A 16,396-nucleotide genomic window follows, 5' to 3' on the forward strand; every position below is an offset into this window, starting at 1 on the left:
ATGTCCCATCACTTCTGCAAATACATACCTACCCTTATCAAAACTACACACACCACACACACACACACACACACACACACACACACACACACAAGTCATCTCAAATTTGGACACAGGCATGGGGAAAAGTAGCACTGGTTGTGTATGATCTTTTGTTAACAAAATTCCATCTGTTGGATCTTGACCCCTTTGAGAGACCTTTATTGTCCCATGAACCAGGGTGGGCTGTATACTATTTCCAGTGTGTATGCCTGGAAGTACACCCTTAATTTATTTGAGATTGTACCTGGATTCTCTGTGGAGATTAAGGTAGAGTTGGAAATGGTGGATTGTGGTGTACTGGAATGGAGACATCACAAATGTTCCAGGTATAATGGTGTGCTTTGTGAAATAAACATCAATCTCAGAGAGTGTTTCTGCTCTTTGGGCTATGATTTCAGTGTCAGAACTGGTTGTTCTTGGGTAGTAAGTGTGAGTTGGTGTTTCATGAATAACCTTTTTAAGGAGTTTGAAAATTGAATACCACCTCTCCCTTTTTCTTTAAATCATGTATTTTTAGTATCTCCAACACTTTAGCTTCTTTCTATCCCTATGCAAAGATGGCATTTTGCAGATGGTTATTACAAGAAGTTTTCCATGGTAATTCAGTCAGTCCAGGCAGTTAGAGACTTAAAACAACCTTTAAGGGCTCCACATTAAGCAACTAATTTGATGATGGATATATTATCAAACTTTACCTTAAAACTGTAGTTCTCAAACTTTATTGCATATTATAATTATCTGGGATCTATAAAAAAGACTGTTGCCCGTTCCCCCACTCAACTCATTTTGATTTCTCTGGAGTGTGGCCTGGACATCCAGATTTTAAAAGTGTCAAGGGGATGAAAACATTCTGCAAAGTCTGGAAAACACTGGACTAAGGAGAATCTCTGGGAGTACCTTGGTGGCCAGTCAGTTGAGCATCCGACCCCCGGCTTGGTCATGATCTTGCGGTTGTGGGTTCAAGCCCTGTGTTGGGCTTTGAGCTGATAGCCCAGAGCCTGGAGCCTGCTTCAGATTCTATGTCTCCCTGTATTTCTGCTCCTCCCCCACTCACACTCTGTCTTTCTCTCATAAAAAAATTTTTTTTGAGAGAATCTCTATAGACTGTGTGTGTGTGTGCGTGTGTGTGTGCGCGCGCGCGCGTGTGTGTGTGTGGTATTTCTTAAAAATTTTAATCCAGTTATTTTAGTGAAGCTTATAATTGAGTTTACTTTATGCTTTACACCTACATTTAATAACAAGATGCATACAAATTTATCTTTACAATTCTAATTTTTACTTGAAATAAAAGCATTGCCCTAGGCCGTCTAGTACTTTTAAATGTTCACATATGTAACAATCTTCAGTCCCAGGTTTTTTCTCTCATTCAAGCTGTTACTACAAGTATATCTGAATCCTCTTACTGGGGAAATGGACTTCCATGAAAAACAGGTGAATTTCTCTTTGCAGAATAGTATCTCAAAACCTTGATTACTACCAATTGTGTTTCTGACATATAGCACTTTTAAAAATTGAGAATCCATTTACTCTGTAAGAATTGAGAACCAGAAGATTTTCCCTAAAGAAAATAAGAGAAAACGAAGCTTATATAAAACATTGAAGCATGAACACTAAATGTATTCCATTGCCATGCATATGAATGTGTTTACTTTAACATTTTATATTATTTGCTTATTTTAAGCTTGTATTTTGATAAGGTTCTCAGTTTATTGTTTTAAAATATTTTTAACCTAATACATGCTTTTAATAAATAAATATATGTGGTATAATTGATTTATCTTGTGTTCTGCAGCCTTTGTAAACTCATCTGTACTAGTGATGTTTTTGTAGATTCTGTTTTTCTGCATAGCTGTGTATATCATCTGTGACTATAGACAATTTTACTTCTTTTAAAATCTTTATTACTTTTTCTTGCTGTATTACATTGGCTAGAACCTCCAGTATAGTTTGAATATGAGTGGTAAGTACAGACGTTTTTACCTCATTTTTTATCTTAAGGGGTTAAAAATTCAACTTTTCAAAATTAGCTGTAGTGTTTTCAGACGTGTTCTGTATAAGTTCAAGGAAGTTTCCTTCTACTCCTAGCTTTTTGAGAATTTTTATCACAAATGGATATACAGTTTGCTGGATGCCTTTTCTGCAGCTATTGAGATATTTTTATGGTTTTTCTTTTTCAGTCTGTTAATATGGTAAATTACATTCATTGATTTTCAGTTTTCAAATATTAAACCTACTTTGCCTTCCTAGAGTGTGCCAATTTAGGTATGATGTATTATCCTTTTTATAATTTATAGATTCAGTTTATTAAAATGTTGAGCATTTTTGCATGTATATTCATGATTGGTTATTGGTCTGTTGTTTTCTTGTCTGGTTTTGGCATCAGTGTACTGCTGGATTTATACTTTGAATTGGGAAATATTCCCTCATCCTGAATTTTCTCTAACAGTTCATGTAGATTGGCAGTATTTCTTCCTTAAATGTTTGATAGAATTCCCCCACCCAAGGGAAACCATTTAGGAGTAGAATTGTAACCATGAACTTAACTTAATTAATAGCTACAGGGTTATGTAGATTATCTTTCTTCTTGATTTAAACTCTGGGAATTTAAGGAATTTGTTCATTTCACCTGAGTTGTTAAATTTATTGGCATAATCTCTGCTTCTTCTTTTTGTGCCACTTACATTTAATGTAACTATTGACATAGTTGAGTTTAAATTTGCCCTCTTGATATTTGTAGTCTTTTTTGTCTCTGTTTCTTTTCTGTCTTTTCTTTGACTTCTTTCGGTTAAGCACTAATTGTCGCTCCATTCTCTCTCCTTTGGTTTATTAGCTAAAACTCTTTGTTTCAAAATTTTAGGGGTTCATTTAGAGCTTATATTATACATTTTAGGATTTTCTTAATCTACTTGCAAGATACATTTTAATTTAGTTATGCTCAGAGTGATGGAGAGAGTATTCTAGAAGAGAGAATAGCCTGGGATTTTTTCAGAATAAAATAGTAGTAGCTCCAGGATCTTGGTCAAGTTAATTATAGATGATGGAGGTATTTAACATCAGTCTGATATTTGAGTGATGTCAGGAAAACAGCACAGTGTTGGATGTGAATTACTTTCAGAGCACTTATCCTTTCCACTAGATTAAGAGTGGCAGCTATAATTAAGTTATTGACCTGTAGACTCTGAAATTAGATCTGGGTTGGAGTTCTGTAACTTCTGGCTAGTCTGTTATCTTAGGAAAATTACTTAACCTCTCTCAGCCTCAGTTTTCACATTTGTAAAATGCACAACATAATTGCGCCTACTGTATGGTTCTTATGAGTAAAGAATTGACCAAGTATATAAGCACTACTAATACCATCATCATTAACCATAATGTTTGTCATAATTAGATTGGTTTTCCCCCTTTCCTTTTGAATAAGGAGCCAGCCAATGAACTAACTAGAGAGGCAGAATCCTTGAAATGATTCTTTTGGCATAGATGAAAATCAGTAAAAGAAAGGAAATCACTGTAAAGAAAAAAAATGTTATAATTCATTTTGAAAAAAATCACCTTGCTTAGAAGGGAACTTACTTTTGATCATGGGTCAGAGCTAGTTTGCAAGATTAAAGTAAGCTCTGATAATTATTTGTAGCTTTTTGAAAGTCTATCTGAAGTACAGCTTCAATAATGAGAAGAGAACACGGAATGAAAAACTATGAGGCAACTTGGCATTGGGTTAAGAGCCCAGACTCTGAAATGGGATTGAGAAGGCTGTAATCTTGGATCCACCACTTACAAACCAGATGACCTTAGACACACTATTAGCATCTCTGCGCCTCAATTTTTCCTGTGTATACAATGCAGATGTGAATTACCTTCCTCACAGGATTAGTGGGAAGATTAAGTGAATTAATACCTGTGAGTTTTTTTGAACAGTTCATGTAGTAAGTACTCCAGAAAATTTAGCTGTTATTCTTGGATGTTGTTAGATTAATCCCTCTGGGGTTTTTATCCCAACTCATAACGTGGGGTAATCCTCACCCTCCTGCCATTTTGCACCAAGATTACTGAGGAGTTGATTTAGTGTCAATGGCAAGAGTAGTGGATCTGAAATCAAGAGCCCGGGATTCTGCTGTGGTAACTTTATATAATGATTTTTTTCACAATGAGCTACAATTTCCTTAAAACTTCCCTTTATTCCTGAAAGTTGTCTTCTCTTAAAACCATATTGCTGTCCCATTTGACTTCAGGGCCCCAAGGCTGATAAGTCATTATCTTAAATAGATTGTTCCTGAGTCCAGGCTCACATTCTTAGTATAGATATTGAGATCAATTTCACACAGTAATTATCCATTTTGAGGAAAAGGGGCTAAAACAGGTCCTTCCCACTACCTCTGTTCTTAATTAGTAAAATGACCCATATTTCAGCCACTCAAAGACCTAACATCATTAACAACCATTTTTGGTGCTAAAAGTAGAGTTGGAAAAAAAGGGAAAGCAATGAGGACATTTAAAATCAGGCCATTTTCCTTTTTAATTATGTGTTCCATTAGTTGCCCATTATTGGAATTTAAAATGAACTGCTTATTAATAAATGTTTGCTGAGTGAATGAGTTCACTTGAAATGGAATGATGATGTGAACTGACTCTTGTCTGGTGGTCCTGACCTCCCAAATTGTAACTTATGGTGAGACTTCCTTTTTCAGGATTTAATTTTTCACAGTCATTTAGGTTAATGGAAGATTTTACAGACTGTTGTGATCTCTATTTGTTGTCACTGATTTTAAGCTTCTTTGTTTTATAAAAGCAAACATTTCATTGCATGAAAATTAGAAAATAAATAATAAACATAAATATGAAAATAAAAACCACTCATCTTGCTTCCTGAAGTAATCTGTTGATAGTATTTTACCCACATTTTTTGGTGCACTGTATTTCTTTTCCCCCCAAAATGGAATTATTCTTTATGTGCCAGGGTCTTCAGATATGGCTATTATAAAACTCTCTTACATATCATGGATGTCTTTTCTACTATCTTATGTCACAGCTTCACAATCCTTCTCAACACAGTGCCCCGGGCAGGCACAGTTTGTCAGAGTTGTTACAGCCTGTTTTGTGGCATATGGACAACATCTTATTTTAAAATACTTTTTTATATAATTTGAGAGAGAAGCTGCATTTAGAAATATGCCATCTAACAAAGACCTCAGCCCCATGCCTTAGTTACCACAGATATTCCTCATCTTCCCCAATTTTGTAGCAAATACCGTTCACATTTATGTAGCAAATACACAGTTGGCCCTTGAACAATGCAGCAGTTAGGGGCACCAACCCCCAACATGGTCACAAAGCCACATAAAACATTCAACTCTCCCTAAACTTAACTACTCATAACTTCCTGTTGACCAGAAGCCTTATCAATCACATGAATAGTTAACACACATTTTGTGTGTTATATGTATTATATACTGTATTCTTTAAAAATTTTTTAATGTTTATGTATTTTTGAGAGAGAGACAGAGTGTGAGCAGGGGAGGGGCAGAGAGAGAGGAACACACCAAATTCAAAGCAGGCTCCAGGCTCTGAGCTGTCAGCACAGAGCCGACGCAGAGCTAGAACCCACGAACTGTGAGGTCATGACCTGAGTTGAGATTGGACATTTTACTGACTAAGCCTCCCAGGTGCCCCTTACTATATTCTTAAAGTAAGCTACAGAAAAGAAAACATTAAAAAAAATTATAAGGAGAAGAGGAAATGCATTTACAGCACGTACTGGGTACTTACTGCAAAACTGCACCTAAATGGACCCATGTAGTTCAGACCTATGTTGTTCAAGGGTCAGCTATAAATCCACATTCAGATACTGGCAGTATTATCTTCTGTGGTGAAGCTGGCTATTGCTTTTGTTTTAGTAAGGAAGTAGATTAACCCTAAAATGTCAGGTAAGAGAAAGTTAGTTTCTATAATTAAGAGGGTTATGTTCATTATAAAGTAACAGTTACAATAACTTCCATGCATCTGGTGCTTTGCTTTTTTATGTAAAGATAAGATGAAGCATTTTAAAAATTTTTTTAAATTTATTTTATTTATTTTGAGAGAGAGAGAGAGCAAGTGAGCGAGCGAGCATGAGTGGGGCAGAGGGAGAGAGAATCCCAAGCAGGCTCCACACTGCCAGTGCAGAGCCTGATGTGGGGCTTGATATCACAAACTGTGAGATGAAACAGTCAACAGACTGAGCCACCCAGATGCCCCAAGATGAAGTATTTTGACAGTTTGCCATTAATAGCCCCATTTCATTGATGAGGGGACAGACGGAGAAAGGGTTTTACCTAACGTTAATTTGCTAATATGTCTTGGATTTAAGTAAAGTAGCATAATATTGGTCATGATTTCCATTTGTTTAAAGCCCAATTCTTTCTGGTGAGAAGACTACTTGTAATGTAACTCCATCCTATTTACCCATTTTTTGGGGTTTTGTCACCTATTGTCTTTATACAGTGATTGTTTTGCCTGGAATTATTGTACTCCAAACCTTTGGGCAACTCAGCTCATTTGGTGTCACCTCAGGGAGGTCTTCCCAGGACACCTTGTCTAAAGTAGCCACCTAGTCACTGCCACTCCTCTCTCCCTATTTTACTTTCTTCCAAGCTGACACTACCAGAAACCATCCTGCATTTATCCATTTATTTATTATCTAACTAATCCCTGTTGAATGTAAACTTCCTGAGGACAGATGCATTGTCTGTCTTGTTCTGCATTTTATCCCTCGTGCCCAGAATAACATCTAGCATGTTGTGAAACCTCAAGTATTTAATGAATAGATAAACCATGCTCTGACATGATCAGGCTATGGCCTTACTATCCCCTTAAGTTGCCCGAGTTTTCCATGTCCATGCCTCTGATGTCATTGTCTTCTCTACTTAATACACCTTCTTTCTTCCTTTCTAAATTCTGTAAATCAGTGCTACTCAAACTGCAGCCTCTGGGTCCCATAGCATTAGTAGCACCTAGAAGCTTGTTAGAAATGCAGATTCTTGGACTCTGTATCAAATTTACCGAATCAGAACCATTGGGTGTGTGGCCTAGGAATAGGTACTTAATCTCTTTAGGCTTTTTTTTTTTTTTTAATTTAAATCCAACTTAGTTAACATATAGTGTAATGACAATTTAAGGAATAGAATTTAATGATTCATCACTTACATTTAACACCCCATGCTCATCCCCACAAGGCCCTCCTTAATGCCCATTGCCCATTTAGCCTATCCCCGCACCCAGCACCCCTCCAGCAACCCTCAGTTTGTTTTCTGTATTTAAGAATCTCTTAAGGCTTGTCTTCCTCTCTGTTTTTTTGTTTTTTTTTGCTTCCCTTTCCCTCTGTTCATCTATGTTGTTTCTTAAATTCCACATATGAGCAAAATTGTATGATCTTTGTCTTTCTCTGACTGACTTATTTCACTTAGCATAATACACTCTTGTTCGATCCACATTGTTGCAGATGGGAAGATTTCATTCTTTTTGATCATCTTCAGGCTATTATATGTAAGCTCAAGTCAGAAGACCACTGCTCTAATTATGTCAATCCAGACATGGCCCAGTTGCACCTTCTAGAAGTCTTTCCGAAGACTTTGGCATTCTACAAGGGACAGTTCCCTTCACCTGAATTAGTTAAAAAACAAAACCCTCAGACTCTTTTAACCCTCGCCTGTTTTATAACTGATGTGCAGTCGTCGTTTCCGCAGTCAGCCTGTGATGTGCAGCGGGACAGGACCATGCCTACAGTCAGGCTTCCCTGGGCTGTGCACAGCAGGCAGTTGGGAAGCGCTTGTTTTCTGCCCTGTGCATTGCAGTTATGGAACAAGAATGTCCATGTCTAGATGCGTGCCTCTCCCTGAATTCAATTCTTGTTCCAGTGTCGAATTCACTACACACACTTGGTAGCACAGGGTGTTGGATTATCCCCTGGAGTTTGATTCTAGATATGCCAAAGCACTACAGCTTCACAGCATCCTGGCGAGTAGGGCCTCTGTGGGATGAGGCTTCTGCTGTATCCCCCTATGTGATGAACTCTGGGCATTTTAGAGCCTTCACTGCATGCCAGGCACAGGCAGCATAGCAGGTGCCTTCAAGCTTTTCACTCTTTCAAGTAAGTTTTTTTATTCCTTTTCCCTCTGCCTCCCTGAATATTGGTAACATGTTATATTCTTGACTGGCCACAGGGAAAATGAGAAAATTGTTTGCTACTGTTTCACTACCTATAGAAGACCAACCACTGTGTCTTTCTTTTTATGATAGATGTACTCTGGAGAATTTCTAAGGCAGCTGTGGAGATAACTGTTTTTATTTTTAAATTAAAAAAAGTTTTGTAATGTTTGAGAGAAGGTGTGCGCACATGTGCATGAGGGCGAGGGAGGGGCAGAAAGAGGGAGTGAGAATCCCAAGGAGGCTCATGCTCAGCACAGAGCCTGATGAGGGGCTCAATCCCATAACTGTGAGATCGTGATCTGAGCTGAAATCAAGATCTTACGTTAACCAACTGAGGAACCCAGGCACCCCAGGAGATCATTTTTATGCAGGTTAGAAGCACTCACCTTTTGTATGAGAAAGAAGAATAAGAATTAAGAAAAAATAAAAACAGCCTCTTTNCTTTGTTCAGTTTCTTTAACCACTTGGTGGGGACTTTAGTTTCACTGGGCCAACTCACCATTAATGCTCCTGCTGCATGGGGTAACTAGTTTATTTTCATTCTCTGTTATTTTGGATCAAAGTACAATTCTAGGATATAAGAATTCCATGCATGGTTGTTTTTGGAATATGGAAACTTTTGATAAGTTTAAGTAAGCCGTGGTTATTCATTGAATACCTAGTAGGTGGCCACCCATAAGTGTTAGTCCTTCTTATTTGTGCAAGTATGCATATATGTCCAGGATGAACACATTAGAGATGGGAAAGGAGCATGAGATATCTTTCTAGGAGTATCGAAGCACTCAGAGGCACATGCGCCATAGTCAGACTTGGGTTCGAATTCTGCTTCCTTCAAAAACTGTGTCATCTTGGATAACCCATTTAAATCCCCTGTCCTGTTATGATTAAATGAAATAACACTTGGAGTGTCTACATGCCTGGCATATATTCAGTGTCTGCATGTGTGTGTGTTTCTGCACATGTAGAAATGTGTTTTCTGCTCCTATAAAATAAAACAGATACAAAATATCCCACACACCGTAATGTATAGCTTTATAGCTAATCCAAAGGCAATGTATTTCAAAAAGTGTTTTTCACAGCCTTTCCTACTTTTTATGTTCTTAGGCTTGCTTTTTAATTTTTGCCAATCTGAATCAAAAAGAATGAATTCTTGCCATTGGCAACTACGTGGATGGAACTAGATGGTATGATGCTAAGCGAAATTAGCCAGTAAGAGAAGGACAAATATATGATTTCACTCACAAGGAATTTAGATATGAAGCATATGAACATAATATAAATATATATTATATATTTTAGATATAATTATACATTTTAAATATATAATTATATAAATATGTATAAAATAATATAAAAACAAGGAAGGGGATAAAACATAAGAGACTCTTAGAGAACAAACAGGGCTGCTGGAGAGTTTGTGGGCGGGGGATGGGCTAAATAGGTATGGAGCATTTAGGAGGACACTTGTTGTGATGAACACTGGGTGTTAATACATAGGGGGTGGATCACTGGGATCTACTTCTGAAATCATTATAGCACTATATGCTAACTAGAATGTAAATGTAAATAATAAAATAATTGTTGCCAATCTGTTGAATAATTAATATGTTAATGTTGCTCATAATATTTTCTTTAAAAACATTTTTTTAGTGTTTATTTATTATTGAAACAGAGAAACACAGCATGAGTGGGGGAGGGGCAGAGAGAGAGGAAGACACAGAATCTGAAGCAGGCTTCAGGCTCTGAGCTGTCAGCACAGAGCTCGACACAGGGCTCTTGTTTCTTTGACGTATATAATTGTTTAGCTTGAAATCTTACCACAGATACAGTTTTGCATTCTGATTTTTTCATTTAACAGCATATCACAAGAATTTCCTAGGTTATTAGGGTTACATAAAAAAAAAAAAGACTTTACATATCTGCTTAGAATCCAACATGTGGAACCTCGTAACTTATGTCATCATTGGCTGTTACATTTGTTTTAACTGTTCAAAGTAAGGCTGGCATTAGCGTCTTTGCACCGTGTCTATGTCTGTTTGTAAGGCAAATACTGGATAGTATGCGGTGATCTCTGGATGTGCTGCCCTTTTCAAAACATACATGCTAAATATGCCTGGGGTGAAGGGGGGAAGCCCTGTCTCTAGGTAGGCATGACTTCCCAGTAGCTGGTGCTCGGGTACAACATGCATCTGACAGTTTAGAGCCTTTACCCGAGACACCAAGAATACTCTCCGTTCTTTTGTCTCTGCACAGTCCTACTGCTATCGATACCGCTGTGCTGCTCGAAGCCAGAACACACCCGACAGCTCTGCTTCCAACCTGGGCTTCCGCTGTGCAGCCGACCTTCAGCCCGCCACGGGCTAGGAACCAGGAGGAGCCTTCCCCAGTCCGAGAAGTCGAGTCTGCCTTGCCCTTGGCTTTCCTCAGAATGCTGAACAACCTCGAGTGAAGAATCCCTACTCCGAGGTGGGTTACGTACCCACCCAGTGGCCAAAGGAACTGCCTTGTGGGACCAAACCGCTGACTGCGTCAGCACGTGCTTTAAGGTGTGGCGCCTTCTGGCGGTTGTCGCTGTGCTTTCGTTTGGAGAGTCTTTGAAAGAGGAAGGTGGTGGAGGACCCTGAGCTACACTTCAGAAGGCGTGGGTTCTTCCCAGGCTCTGCCACCAGGGCTAGACCTCAGGGTCCCACACTTGACCTTCCGGAGCCTCGGTGACCTCATCTATCCAATAGGGGGATGCACAGCATGATCTCTGAGGCCTTCTCCAACAAATTCTATGCGTATATTAGATTCTATTGTGATTTCATAGTAAGAGTTTATGACAGATTATTTTTTAGCTATTTTTTTTCCATGTGTGAACCTTGGGTGATACTAATCATGTAAAATAAGAGTTCTCTTATGTATTATTTTGAGAAAAGGATGGGGTGGTGGAAAAGTTGGTGGTGATGAGTCTTTATATTCATACTGCACTTTGTGTTTTCAAGGAAATCAGTGTCTTTTACATTGTTAGGATGAATCCCACGTGGGCCCCCGGTGGTGCGCTCAAGTTCAGCAGCCTGAGCACGCAGGAATGTCTGTGGGGTGACTCTACTGTGCTTTATCTTTTAACATTAAGTGCCTTTGGTTCAGGGGGGGCGGTTATAAGCCCTATTTCCCCCCTCTCCCCAAAGCCTTCGGTGAATGTGAAATGTGTACCACACAAAGAAACGTTTAATTCTAGATGGAGGAGAAGAGGAACGAGAACCTTGAATTAACTCTGTTCAGAGTGTCTGGTGTTTTATAACAGGGAAGTAGGACATCTTGTTGGCTATAGAATATCAGATGCTCTGAATCATGCACTATGTCGAATAAACTGGTATCTGCTAAAGCAGGCTTCGCTCTCCCTTTGTTTCTCTCCATTGTGTTTTCTTTTAAAGAACTGTCTTTGTGACATGGATATATTTTGTTTGCTATAAAGCTTTCATGTCCATTAGCTACTTGACAACTTTGATGTGTGAGCAGTTTGCAGGAATTTTTATTCCGGAAAGCAAGGCTGTTTGCCCAGGAACCTTATTATAACCTTGCTTCTTTGTGCCTCAGTAGAGGGGGCAGAGGCAGGGGATTACCTCAGTTGGTGGCCCTATAAAACCCGACAGCTTTGCTTGTCAGGAGAGCACCTTGTTCTAAAGCGATGGCTCTCAACCAGATGTCCCTTCACCAGGATCCCCAAGGACTGATTCCCCAGTCCTTGAAGGCTCCAAAAGATATGTCATTTGAAAGAAATGGCTCATCTTTATGTTGGTTGTTCAAAAATTAGATCAGATAGTATTCATAAGTCTTCCACCAACACTTGATTGCTACTTTCATGCATAGCCTCCTAACATTAAAATACTTGTCTTAAAAAATAGTCATGTTGCTGAGGTGTTCAGCTATATTTGTTGATCTGTCAGTTTGTGGAAACAAAATGTTTCTCTGCAAACTTTTACCAACTGATGATGAATTCCAGGCAAAACAAACAAAAATGCATTTGCTTAATTGAGAAAGCTAATGTAAAAAATAAGGTATTTTATTAAAGTCACCGCTACTCAAGTACAGTTTTTGTTTTTACTTGTTACCTCCCACCTGCTTGAGTTTTTTTTAACACGGTTATGTTTTTAGTGTGTATATTTGGATTCTTGTTAATGAATGTTTGTATAGCATAAATATTTTTGGGTGTGTTTTGGCTTAGTCTTCACAATTGCATTTTTAACAGCAGCATAATATTGGAAAGCATTTAAAAGTAAATCCTAACAAGGCTTTCATATAAGAACCACATTTCTAGGTTATTAACCAACAACTGTACCAAACTACAGACAGCCATGACCACTACACTTCACACACTTGCGTACTGACACGTAAACACACCAATAAGACGGCAATAGAGTAATTCAGCTTTAATGCCATAGATGCATTTGTGAAAAAACTCCCCTTCTGCAAAATTGCATGTGAAACACAGGGGCTAAAAGGGAAAAATATGGCTAGGCAGACCACTTAAAACTTACAGAACTTTCTATCTAGAACATTAACAAAAATAAGTATCCTATGAATTTCCACTGGCATTTGTAGCCAGCATCACAGCCAGTCAGCTCTTTGCAGCCTTATGCCCTGGGATTCCTTCTTTGTTCTCCAAGATAGAAGTTCTGAAACATATTTGCTTTTTCCTTAATGTTTAGTTTTATTATTCATTTTGAGACAGTGAGTGCGAGCATGAGTGCATGTGAGCTGAGGTGGGGCAGAGAGAGAGGGAGAGAGAGAATCCCAAGCAGCCTCCGCAATGTCAGTGCACAGCCTGATGTGGGGCTCCATCCCACGAACCATGAGATCATGACCTGAGCTGAAATCAAGACTTGGATGCTTGGGGTACGTGGATAACTCAGTCAATTAAAGGTCTGGTTCTTGATTTTGGTTCAGCTCATGATCTCACAGTTTGTGGGATCAAGCCCCGCATTGGGCTTTGTGCTAAGCCAAGCACAGAGCCTCCTTGGGATTCTCTGCCTTTCTCTCTGCCTCTCCCCAGCTCAAATGAGCTCATGCTCTCTTTCTCTCTTAAAATAAATAAACATTAAAAAAAAAAAAAAAGAGTAGGATGCTTAACTGATTGAGCCACCCTGGAGCCCCAAGACATTTGCTTTTAATGGAGACCAGTTCAAAAGTCAAAATAATGGAGGTGTACACTTCTTGATCCCTCATTTTTTAAGGGGTCTGGGCATTGTCTTTGTAACATCTTTCTATGCATCCTCAACTTTTCAGAGAGCTTAATTAAGTGGTGGAAGTCACAGCAGTTCTTGAAGCCAGTAAATAAACCACTGCTTGCAGTTCAGGAGATTTTTAATTTCTTTTTCCTTCAAGTTTCATATATCACCAAGGCTTTCTCTTAAACTACAAGAAAGTTACTCCTGATTATCACAAGGCACACTTCAAATTGCATATGCCCCAGCATGACTTCTACATTCTACTGTCCTCCATTGTCTGTTTCCTGATCACTTATTCTGCATTAAAGAAATATTTACTGTAGCATTACAGACTATTTGGTCGATGTGCTATTACCAGTATCGAAAATCTAGGTTTTGTTTATGTTTAAGGAGCTCTTATGTTAGGTCTGTGCTTATAACTCTTATTTCTTGTCCCGTTGAGGGATGGAGGGAATTTGAGGTTTTCTCTTCAATCTGCTTTGGTCCTCATTCCTGGACGATCTTTATTTTTAGGACTGTACTTGATGAGCTGAGTGGGAAGTAAGTGATCTCTTCTTTTTTAAAGTCTTGTAAACATGGTTAGAGGGGGAGGGGATAGAAAGTGAAGGTGATAGGCACCTGGGTGGCTTAGTTGGTTAAGCGTCCGACTTTCGCTTAGGTCATGATCTCGCGGTTCGTGGGTTCGAGCCCCGCGTTGGGCTCTGTGCTGACTGCCAGCTCAGAGCCTGGAGCCTATTTCAGAGTCTGTGACTCCCTCTCTCTCTGACCCTCCCCTGCTCACGCTGTCTCTCTCTTTCTCTCTCCTAGAAATAAATAAAAATATTAAAAAAAAAAAGAAAGAAAGAAAGAAAGAAAGAAAGAAAGAAAGAAAGAAAGAAAGAAAGAAAGAAAGAAAGAAAGTGAAGGCGATAGTGATAAAGAGTGACATTTCCCTCTTGGAAAATATCACATTACATGGATGCCTCAGACTTTGTGTGTTTCAGCTTATAATGGAATATTGATCTGCATCAGTTCAGACATTTTCTTCCTCTCTTTTTATAAATGTTTATTTATTTTTGAGATAGAGTGCAAACAAGGAGGGGCAGAGAGAGGGGAGGAGAGAGAATCTCAAGCAGGCTCCCTGCTTGTCAGCACAGAGCCTGATGTAGGGCTTAAACTCATGAATTGTGAGATCATGACCTGAGCCAAAATCAAGAGTTGAATGATTAACTAACTGAGCCACCCAGACACTCCTTTTCCTCTCCTGTCTTCCGCTGCTGCTGCTGCTGCTGCTTTGTACAAAGCTTTTCTGTTGTCACTATGAAACTAAAGAAATAGAAGGTGCTATTTTAGTGAGTATTGATTTGAGGTGTGGTAGAGTAGTGGTTCCCAACTAGTGTTATAGGTAAATTCTATTTTCCACAGATTTTCTTTACCAAGAATTCTGTTTTTGATGTAAAATAAGGCAATTGGCCTGTGATCCATGAGAATCTCAGAATTCACCTTTTCAGAATAGATCAGAGTAGATCATGTTTTCAAGCTACACAGATTATTGCATGTGGTAAAATCCATAGCTGACAGTGAAAGAAATATTTTGAAAAACACATGGACTTATGATAGTTTTTCTTCGGAGACTTCAGGAAGTTCATAAAGAGAGACTGGTGTGGGATTTATTTATTTATTTTAATTTTTTTAAAGTTTATTTATTTATTAGAGAGAGCACAAGCTGGGGAGAGGCAGAGAGAGAGGGAGACACAGAATCCAAAGTAGGCTTCAGGCTCTGAGCTGTCAGCACAGTGCCCAATGTAGGGCTCGAACCCACAGACCGAGAGATGATGATCTGACCTGAAGTCAGACACTTAACCAGTGGAACCACCCAGGCGCTCCAAGGGATTTATTTTTGAACATGATATTTTGCATGTATTTCTTCCTCTCTCCTGCCTTCCAACAAATACTAATGTTACCATTGGCAGTGTTTCTCATAAGGGAGTTAACGTACAGGTTGGCTATTAGGAGGAAAGCTGTAGGTACAGAGCGGGGCCCTTGTGGGAATGGGGCGAGGCAAGATGCAGGCTGCGTATGAGTGATACCCTTTCTAAAGGGGCTGCTATATCAGAAGCACAAGTTCAGGGGTGCCTGGGTGGTTAAGCATCCAACTCTTGGTCTTGGCTCAAGTCATGATCTTGCACTTCCCATGAGATCAAGCCCTTGCATCAGGCTCTGCACTGACAGCCCAGAGCCTGCTTGGGATTCTCTCTCTCTCCCCCCCTCTGCCTCTCTCTCTCTAATCAAACAAGAGAAAAGAGATACAAGTCCAGAGTTGCTCAATTTGTCCAGTTTTTGAGGGTAGCTGGACACCTGCTTTTTCATGTGAAGTCTTTTTTTGAGTTATGTTGGCAACCAATTCAGATATTAAAAAAAAAAAAAACACTGTGAAGACCTAATACATTGTTTCTTTTTTTTTTTCATTTTTATTTACTTCTAGGAGAGAGAGACAGCGTGAGCAGGGGAGGGTCAGAGAGAGAGAGGGAGTCACAGACTGAAACAGGCTCCAGGCTCTGAGCTGGCAGTCAGCACAGAGCCGGACGCGGGGCTCGAACCCACGAACCGCGAGATCATTACCTAAGCAAAAGTCGGACGCTCAACCAACTAAGCCACCCAGGTGCCCCCCTAATACATTGTTTCTGTAGCCAGATTTGGCCTGTGGGGGTGCCGCTTTTCAACCTGGATTATGAAAATTTGATTCATTTCATAGAACAGAAAATCTCGTGTATTTTTATCTGAAAAATACTGATCAGACACCAGTTGGAAAAGTGTGAGGAAGGGCAGTGGCTTGGGCCCACAGACATGTTACCTAGAAAGGCCTTATGAGACTCCTCCTCCGTCCCCAGCCCATCCCACCTTGAAACCACTTCACAGACACAGGCAGGCTCAGCAGCGCCCCTGACAGTCCTTTCCCACCATCTTTAGCACCTGAGAATAGC

General features: G+C 39.4%; 1 protein-coding gene across 1 annotated transcript in view; it reads left to right on the forward strand.

The window, feature by feature from the left end:
* Positions 1–11,590, forward strand: part of SUMF1 (sulfatase modifying factor 1) — a 97,076-nt gene extending 85,486 nt beyond the window's left edge. The window contains exon 9 of the mRNA XM_077763747.1: positions 10,477–11,590. Coding sequence (XP_077619873.1) covers positions 10,477–10,587 — 111 coding nt within the window. The 3' untranslated portion in view covers positions 10,588–11,590. The remainder of the gene's footprint in view (positions 1–10,476) is intronic.
* Positions 11,591–16,396: the final 4,806 nt, after the last annotated feature.

The sequence above is a fragment of the Crocuta crocuta genome, unplaced genomic scaffold, assembly GCF_008692635.1.
Source record: "Crocuta crocuta isolate KB4526 unplaced genomic scaffold, BGI_CrCroc_1.0 scaffold184, whole genome shotgun sequence".
NCBI lineage: Eukaryota > Metazoa > Chordata > Mammalia > Carnivora > Hyaenidae > Crocuta > Crocuta crocuta.